This window comes from Anopheles cruzii, chromosome 3, assembly GCF_943734635.1.
Source record: "Anopheles cruzii chromosome 3, idAnoCruzAS_RS32_06, whole genome shotgun sequence".
NCBI classification, from domain to species: Eukaryota; Metazoa; Arthropoda; class Insecta; order Diptera; family Culicidae; genus Anopheles; species Anopheles cruzii.
The window spans coordinates 15,959,020-15,967,177 of NC_069145.1; the positions used below are offsets into that span (position 1 = coordinate 15,959,020).

An 8,158-nucleotide genomic window follows, 5' to 3' on the forward strand; every position below is an offset into this window, starting at 1 on the left:
AAACTTCTGGCCTGCAGTGTAAATGCACACCTTTCTTCTTCGCACTCATCTATAAACCTTGGGCAGTTGTCAGACGCATCGCCGGAACGGAACTGTCAAACTCGCCGAGCACGAAAAAAAAGGATTCCAAACAAGCCAAAACTAAAGCGGGTAAAGAGGTTTGATAATACTATTTATCACATAAAGTGTCGGAAAGCCAGCTTAAATATGGCCGGTTTAGAGTCGATGATAGTGGAAGAGAAACCGCAGCCACCGAAATCGGTGGACCGAGAGAAGGTTGGTAACTAATGCGCCGTTGCGGTTTGCAGTGTCGATGCCGGCATAACCACACGTTCCGTTGACTTCCCTTTTGCCACAGACCTGCCCGTTGCTGCTGCGTGTGTTTTGCTCGACCGGACGGCACCATTCGACGAACGAGTACGCCTACGGCAAGGTGCCTTCGAACGAGCTGCAAATCTACACATGGACGGACGCGACATTGCGCGAACTGACCACGCTGGTGCGAGACGTAAATCCGGAGACACGCCGTAAGGGCACGTACTTTGATTTTGCCGTCGTCTACCCGGACCGGGGCTCCTCGTTCAGGATGCGCGAAATCGGTGTCACCTGCTCGGGCCAGAAGGGTGCGGACGATTCGAAAACGCTGGCCCAGGCCAAGTTTACCATCGGCGACTTCATGGACATCAATATCACGCCACCGAACCGGATCCCTCCACCGAGACGGCAACGACCTTACTAAACAGGGGTGCCAATGGCGCGCGACTAGGATAGACTTTTCTTCTTCGGAAGACGGTAATTTTTCGAGCATAATTTTTTGTAAGTTCCATCAGAACCAGAGTCAGAAGAAACGACATGTTTTGTATAAAATCACACACACGTTACACGCATTGCAACGAACACTTTTATTTCTTGTTGCAGCATTTGATGTGGAGTGCAAGGCCCATTAGTTAAGACTCAAAAACGGCGGGGTCCCCGAGAGAGCGCGAACCGTCGTGTGTGTGTGTGTGTACGGCGTCACCACTGTCTTCGATCAGGCCACCAAAATTGCTGGCCCCTCCGCGCAGAGGCGGAAGACGCATGCTTATAATAAATACTATTTCTTCTTTCTCTCTAACTATGGGCTTTGTGGCCGCCTCAGTTTCGGTAGAACTGCTGCTGGCCGGTCGGTCGTTTCGATTGCTTCTTGCCCATGTTGTTCAGATCGAGCCGCACCCCGTTCGGTAGGACGGCCTTGTTTTCCTGATAATCCACCTCCAGATTGTCCTCGTCGTCCTCGTCACGGCGATTTGGGTCGCACAGGATGCCGGTCTCGTAGTTGTACTCGCGCTTCTCACCATCCGGATCAACGTATCCGTAACGTCCGCTGTGGAATACACAAAGTACTGAAGTGCTGCTGGAGCAATGGTGCCTCAGCTGCGTCTCTCTTACCGGGTCACGCAATCGATGCCGATGGTTTCCTCCTTGAACGACCCATCGTCGTTTTCGAAGCCCCACGTGATCGATCCGTCCTCGTGCTCTTCGCGCCACTTGCGCAAAATCTGGGCGACCGGTTTGCGCTTGCGGTTCTCTTCCTGCTGCGAGTGGCTACGGCCCGGCTGGTTCTGGGACACGGGACGGCGTGGCTCTCCGTCCTGGTAGTGGCCGCGGACCTGCGGCTGCTGCTGCTGCTGCTGGGGCGCTGGACGAGCTTGAATCGGCTGCGGCGCCGGTCGGTACTGTTTCGGGGCGGGTTGCGGCTGGGGACGCTCGAGGCCGAAGCGTTGCGCTCCGCTCGGACCGGTCGGTTCCTTGTCGGTGGCGAAGAACCGCTCCGGGATCTGGGCCCGTGGTATCGGTGCCGGTCGGTTTTCCTGTGCATTGAAGCGAGAGAGAACATGGTGCTGTAGTTCGCGCTCGCGATCGTGCTGCTCGTCCGGAAGCGGATGCTGCTGGGTCACCGGGCTGGCGGCCGGTGGTGGTGCCGGGGACGCTAGCGCGGGCACCGGCGGAGAGGGGTGGTGGAGTTGGAGCTGCGGGATGAAAGCTGGCCGAAAGTCGTCCTCCGGCTCCTCGGTCACCGGTTTGTGCTCGAGCGCGGCCGGGATGTCGTGGAATTTGGGAGGAGTGGACGGTTGGTGGATGGCATTCTGTGGCACGAGGCGCACCGCTCCCGGACGCCGGACGCGTATTACTTGCGGTGGCTGCTGAGGCAGCAGGCGCTCCTCGCGGATCGGGGGAAGCGCGATCGCACCCGGAATGTTGAGCCTCGGTGGCGGCGGTCCGTATTGAGCCGTCGCTAGCGTCATGATGCCCGCCAGGGGGATCTGGAACCGGAGAACGGAAAGGACGAAAGGATCAAATAATGCTTTCCCACACCATGGCCACTGAGAAAGTGCATTGAACTTCATTGCTGCAGCTGATCGGTGTCGGATAGAAAGTTTGCTAATTACGTCGCCTCGCGTGTCAACCGCGTGTCGATAACGGACCGTTAGTCGTAATAAAAGTTTATTGCAGTTCAAATTATACATCTTCACAGCCTCCGGTGCGCCGCTTTTGTATCAATTTCTCCCGCCGCGTATTCGATAGCATCGCAATTACGGGCCGACTGATCCAGGAGAAAGCGAGCTACGGTGCGTTTTATTGTGCATCCCATCGGGACGGGGGGCCTAGGTTGTCCAACCGTCCTCAGTGTCAGTGTGTCGCAATCGCAGATAATAATGCTAGGGCCGATTAAATCCGGTTATCCGGTCCATCGGATCGAAGCCATTGCACTCGCCGGCACTAGGAACTGGTCCCATCATCCCCCGGTTTGGCCGGTTCGATGATCACTTCTTCGTGATCTGGCGATGCCTCTTGGCGATGGTCTTGAGACTTGAAACCAATTTGCCCTTGCGGCTGAGAGGCTGCTCGAGACGGTCAAGTACACGGCGCGGGTCGAGTGTTCCGCTGCTGACCCGTTGGCGCCGTGTGCCGCCAACGTGTAAATAGAGAGCACCGTGACTTTCGCAATCTGCTGGCGATGATCGTTCATCGCTGGAGCGGCTTCAGAATGCCCGAGACCGCTGAAAGTGAAAGTTGCCGTTTCGTTCTTACGCTCCCGGAACTAGCGAGCGTGTTTCTGCAGGCTGTTGATGTTGGTTCAAACACGGTTCATTTATCATCAGGTAGGTTGGTTGCAGAGTAGTGTCGCGAAAACTTACTGAATCGGATTCCAGTAATCCGATTTGCCTACAGTGGCCTTCACCTGGGCAGTTACTAATAATATGGTTGATTTTATCGATCCACTACATCGAGGTGTGGCTTGAAAATATCACTTTGCAATCAGGTACAAGGGTCACCTCTTTCCGTGCGTCAAAATTTCGAATGCTTTGGAACTCCTCCCTCCGATACGGTGCTGAAGTTGAGGCCCCGTTTTATATCATCCAATTAACGGCACCAAGGTTAACCTGAGTGAATGTGGCTCTTTTTTGCCCGCGGGCCGCGGCCTAACCGGCTTACTGTCTGACAGTTTGACAAGCGTGTGCGTGATCGTTTCCGCTTCCGTCATTCCTCGTTGCCGTTGCCGATCGACTACACGATCTGCACGGTAGCAACTCGAAGCGGGTCAGTTGGCCACGTTATTAAATTGAGCGAATTTTTAGCGAGTGAACCAAACCTCGCAGGCGGTTCGCGCAATCGCGCACCAGCGATTGCGTTCCAATCGAGTGGGTCAATTAAGTGTGACGAAAATCAATAAACCGGAGCAGTGGGTGTGTGATATGCAATACACCGCCGCCGTTGCGCCACACGGATGGATTATGTTTCGGTGATTTTCTGCCGTGGGCTGTTGGAGGATTGTGCCTGTTAATGTGGCCGCCGGTGAGCCTCTGGATCGACGGGCTTGTAGGATTGGAAGGAGCCCAAAGTTGCAAACGATTGGATCGTTTATGGCTGGGGCGCGGGCTAATCGAGTAATATTCAAGCACAATTGGTTGCTCTACCACGATCGTTAACGTCGTTTAGGACCAGTGAAAATGTTTACCTCCCGGCCGAGGGGGTCGAAGGCGTTCAGGCCCATGTCCGTAGCCATTCACGGAAAGGTTAGCCGCCTACGCCGAACGAGATATCATTAATCCGCGTGAGAGACGATCGCGCTTAACCTTAAGATCGCGACATTATCTTAGGTTGATAAAAGCTGAAAAGGGAACCAAACTTGGAAAGCCACCGCAGGTGTTTCGGGCACCTTTCTTAAAACAAGGTTCGCACTAAATGCTGGGTCGACCAAATCTGTGTTTGATTCTGAAGCAGATTAGATCGGTTTCACATTGCTTTCATTTTTCAAATACCGTAGAATCAGCACAAAATGTCCCAAGACACTTGGCTCACCGGGAATCAAAAGTCCATCCGCTGGTTTGTCAGCCGTCGGTAGCATTGTTTCAAAATACGTGTCCTAGCGCGCCTTGCGTGCCGCATATGCTGGCCAACATTATGCCACATCCATCACCCGTCGATCATGCTGCTAGTTGCACGAATGTAAATAAATCACTTTCTAAATATAGGCGAATCGGGGTCGGACTCGGATCTTGTCGGGTGACAGGCCAATCTTGTCCTACCCTACCACGAACAATGACCCGAACGGTTTAAAACTGTCAACCCGAAAGGGGGTTGGAAAACGCACAGGGAGCTGGTTCCGTTCGGTTGGTTGCTCGCAGCTCGAAAGTTCATTAATCAGGTATGCGGCGCGGAATGACTGTGACACCTTGGTGGCACCTTGGAGCCAAGATCTGTCTTCAGCGAGTCGCAGAAATGGCGCAGAGGGAATCGGGCGTCTGGCTCCAATTAATATTCAGCGCCATCGCAACACTGCACTTGGGGGCTGGTGCAATTTGCATCTCCCTCACACCCCGGGGTCTGGCCGGGTTGTTACAATTTGCATCTCATTTGAAGTCTTAACGCTTTTCGTGAAACTGGCGTGAAAGTGAATCGAGCCATTTATTTATTCCGGTCCGGGCCCGGGCCGGGGCTATAAACTTCGCCGCACCGCTTGATCGTCGCTTGTAGTCATTCAAATTGTTTCTTATTGTTTCACCTAACAATGATGGCGCGCAACGGAGGGTTTTGCTGTTTTGAAGATTCATGGATCTGGTTTGGTCGGTTTGGGCATTTCACTAGCCCCGGTACATTTAAAGCGCTTTGTGTATTTGGTACTAAAAATGGACGGCGCAAAAAAAGGACCTGAAAGAAAATTACAACCTCTACTTCGCACCACTGCAATGCGAGGCTCCCCACCGGAGCCGGTCAAACAGGTTTCGTAATGGACGCGCTCCAGATACGTCTCCGTAGTGGGAACGAGTCTCAGACAGGATAACGTGCGGTGCGGAGTGTACACAGGAGCAATCTCGGGAGTGGCTGCACTTTACGTAATTCAATCGACCCGAAATGCTGAACACGTTGTCGGGATTCGGCACTCGAATGGAATACCTTTTAACGGGGAATGTCTTCACGTTTCGAAACGCTCTTTATTCAGCGCCAAATTTGTTCCGGATGGATTGGAGCGTTTCAAGCAACTAACGGTTAAGGGTACCATTCGCCACATCCTTCACCGGACGAGAGATTCTGGCTCGGCATGAAGCTAATGTTCTCGCCTTGCTGCCTTCCTAACCACGAGGGTCAACCGACCGAACTGATAGCAACTCAAAAAAGAGGTTTATTAGTTCGTCCCGGCCTACGATATTGTGGCGTGAAACTGGCCTATGGCTTTCCTTTTCGATCCACCACCAAACCGTCCAGCACGGAAACCATGGCATCTTCCGTGGGACGTCACAGAGAAAGGATTACATAATTCGTCGCCGGTCGATTCCCGAGTGTCCACGATGACCGTGGCAATGTATGGCCTTTCTTTGAACATTCAGCTGCGCTTCAGCACACTCGACTAGGAGGTTCGTTTCGCGTGCGGCGTTTAAGTTTTTCTAGCAACGGGAGTCAACACGAGAGCACGATCGGATCGTCGAGCGTGAGGGTTGGCCCGGCCTTGGGGCATTTAATTACCCACCGGCTGCAGGCCAAAGCAGGGCCTCCCGGAAGTGATCGGCACCGGCCCCAGTAGGGAAAGCCCTTTTCCTTTTTTTTTCTCTCGCCGCAGTGAGGAATGATTTACGGTGTGTGTTTCTGTGGCGGAAGAAAGGTGATTCAATTTGCGGTATTTCACGGTATCGGTATTTTCTCGGCGCAATTAACGATCGGTTATTGGAAACGCGGTGAAGCACGCGCTTGGAACGCGCAGCCAAACAAATGAGCTAATGGCCACTGGACGGTGTGACGGTGTTTGAAATGCTGCGTTGCTGGGAAAAGCACTTCATTCGGGAAGGATTTATTATTGATTAAAAATGGCTATTACTTGCTTGCTTGTGGAACAATATTTATGTACGTGAACGGCAGCAACAGCTGTGTATTGTAAGCTGGTTACACGTGAAACAACTACTCGCAGACATGCGCCCCACAGCGTCGGGCTCAAGTCCGATGCAAAATCGGACTCCGATGACTGGCTGAGCAGGGTTTGTTGCATAAAATGCTGCGCCCAAAGTTAACAAAGCATTCATAATCCGACAGAGGCCCGTTGAACCTGCAAAAGCCAATGAACCGGCAATGCAGTCTCAGTGGTCGGCCACCAATGGTGCAGAACCCCAACGGGGGGGGGCCCTCGTGGCCATTTGTGGGTAATGTAGCATTTTTATGAAATCCGCTACCGTGGGCCCACTAATCATATCCCTCTGAGGCTCTGGGGCCTTTCAGATGTAAGCCCTCCTCAAGCGCCAGGTTGCACCATGTCTTACTGAAGCGTGAAAGAAATGGCCGGGAACCGCAGCGCTGCCAAGTACTTTATTACTAAATGCATTAGCAAAAGGCCAAGATTAGGTTCTGTGTGGAGCTGGCCGGTCACCACAAGCCTTTCAAGGCACTCTAGGCACTGGCAGAGCTAAACTGGTTCAGGCCAAGTTAGTCATCTGACTATCCTTGGCTCGAGTCGGGGTGGAACTGTAGCAGCACGCATGTGACGGCTGCCCTGCATTCTGGGGTTGCTCCGTGTTAACCTGGGTGTGGCGAGTCTCGAAAAAGGCCAAGGATGCTGAAGGTGACCCGTGTTTTATGTGACCCGTTCCGTTAACAGGTTATGGTTAAATATGGGTACAGCGCACACACACTTAAAAAAAGAATATTGTTTAACGTACCACCAATAGCGAGTATTTCATCTTGCTCGACGTTGACTAGGAATTGTGTCTTCAACAAACACTAAGAACCACGCACACTGAATACGGTTCCGAATCCGTTCCTTTTTACGGCCCACCACACAGTCTGTCGCACCCTCACGAGGGAAAACACTTTCTACACTTCCTTAAGCCTTCCCGTTTCAGGTGTCTCTGGTACTTCTTCTACAATTAGCTTTCACTTGCCACCACCGCAGACCGCCGAGAGCAGGAGATTCTGTACCGCGGGACGTTCGAGCGATCAAAATGCAGAGAGTTGCAGGCGACGAACCGCAACCAAATAACCGCCAACGGAGCACCGGACCTACATCTTATACCGCGAAGGTGGCTTGCTGGGCTTGGGTGCCCTCGATCTCCTTCTCTCTCTCTCCCGTGGGCGCCACGGGGAAAAGCCTATGTTGTCGTGGGCTTCGCGGCTATGTGCCCACCGCCGTTCGCAGTTTCGCACCTCTCTCTATTGGTTGTTTGCGCACTGCGTCTTTTTCACTCTCACTTTCCGCACACGATCGATCGCGATCGTGCCTGATTCGGACTGTCTTGGACCCTTGAAGGCGGCGGCCCGACTGGAGAACCGAACGACCGATCAGGATCTGGAACTGTTTGTCTTTAATGCAAATGCTGCAGGTTCAGGATAAGGCTCTTTAATACATTCACAGGAGCACATACTACGTTCGCATGGCGCATCTTTTTAAAATCATTGCTTTCTCCTCAAAAGCTTTTTCATAAATGTGAAACGGAAACTTTCCCACGATAAAGCCTAATCGGCAAGTTTTTTCGAAGTAGGAATGCTCCGAAGAACGAGTTCATTTTCTAGAGCTTTTAATCTCGTTCGAAACGGGCTCTGCTCTCCTTTTAAAATTTCCTTTCTACTATTCCTTTATTCGATTTTCTATCAGATTTAAGTATCGAGCATATCAAGCCAGATTATTTTGTTC

At 52.5% G+C, this 8,158-nt stretch overlaps 2 protein-coding genes across 2 annotated transcripts; one reads left to right on the top strand and one right to left on the bottom strand.

The window, feature by feature from the left end:
- The first annotated feature begins 140 nt into the window (after positions 1 to 140).
- Positions 141 to 1,358, top strand: LOC128275588 (histone deacetylase complex subunit SAP18). Its single transcript, XM_053014143.1, has 3 exons — positions 141 to 276; positions 359 to 816; positions 919 to 1,358. Exons 1-2 carry the CDS (start codon positions 208 to 210, stop codon positions 737 to 739), a joined length of 450 nt encoding a protein of 149 aa, XP_052870103.1. The 5' UTR covers positions 141 to 207; the 3' UTR covers positions 740 to 816; positions 919 to 1,358.
- Positions 841 to 7,488, bottom strand: LOC128275587 (RNA-binding protein 33). The gene is made up of 3 exons (XM_053014141.1): positions 7,188 to 7,488; positions 1,429 to 2,303; positions 841 to 1,363 (listed from the first exon to the last, which is right to left on the bottom strand). The coding sequence occupies exons 1-3, from the start codon at positions 7,206 to 7,208 to the stop codon at positions 1,135 to 1,137; spliced, it is 1,125 nt and encodes a 374-aa protein (XP_052870101.1). The 5' UTR covers positions 7,209 to 7,488; the 3' UTR covers positions 841 to 1,134.
- Between the last annotated feature and the right edge of the window lie 670 nt (positions 7,489 to 8,158).

Coding starts and splice junctions, on each gene's coding strand:
- LOC128275588 (XM_053014143.1), top strand. CDS start 208: ATGGCCGGTTTAGAGTCGATGATAGTGGAAGAGAAACCGCAGCCACCG. Junction 277..358: donor AATCGGTGGACCGAGAGAAG/GTTGGTAACTAA, acceptor CTTTTGCCACAG/ACCTGCCCGTTGCTGCTGCG.
- LOC128275587 (XM_053014141.1), bottom strand. CDS start 7,208: ATGAAATACTCGCTATTGGTG. Junction 2,304..7,187: donor TGAAATACTCGCTATTGGTG/GTACGTTAAACA, acceptor CTCCGGTTCCAG/ATCCCCCTGGCGGGCATCAT. Junction 1,364..1,428: donor GGCATCGATTGCGTGACCCG/GTAAGAGAGACG, acceptor TGTATTCCACAG/CGGACGTTACGGATACGTTG.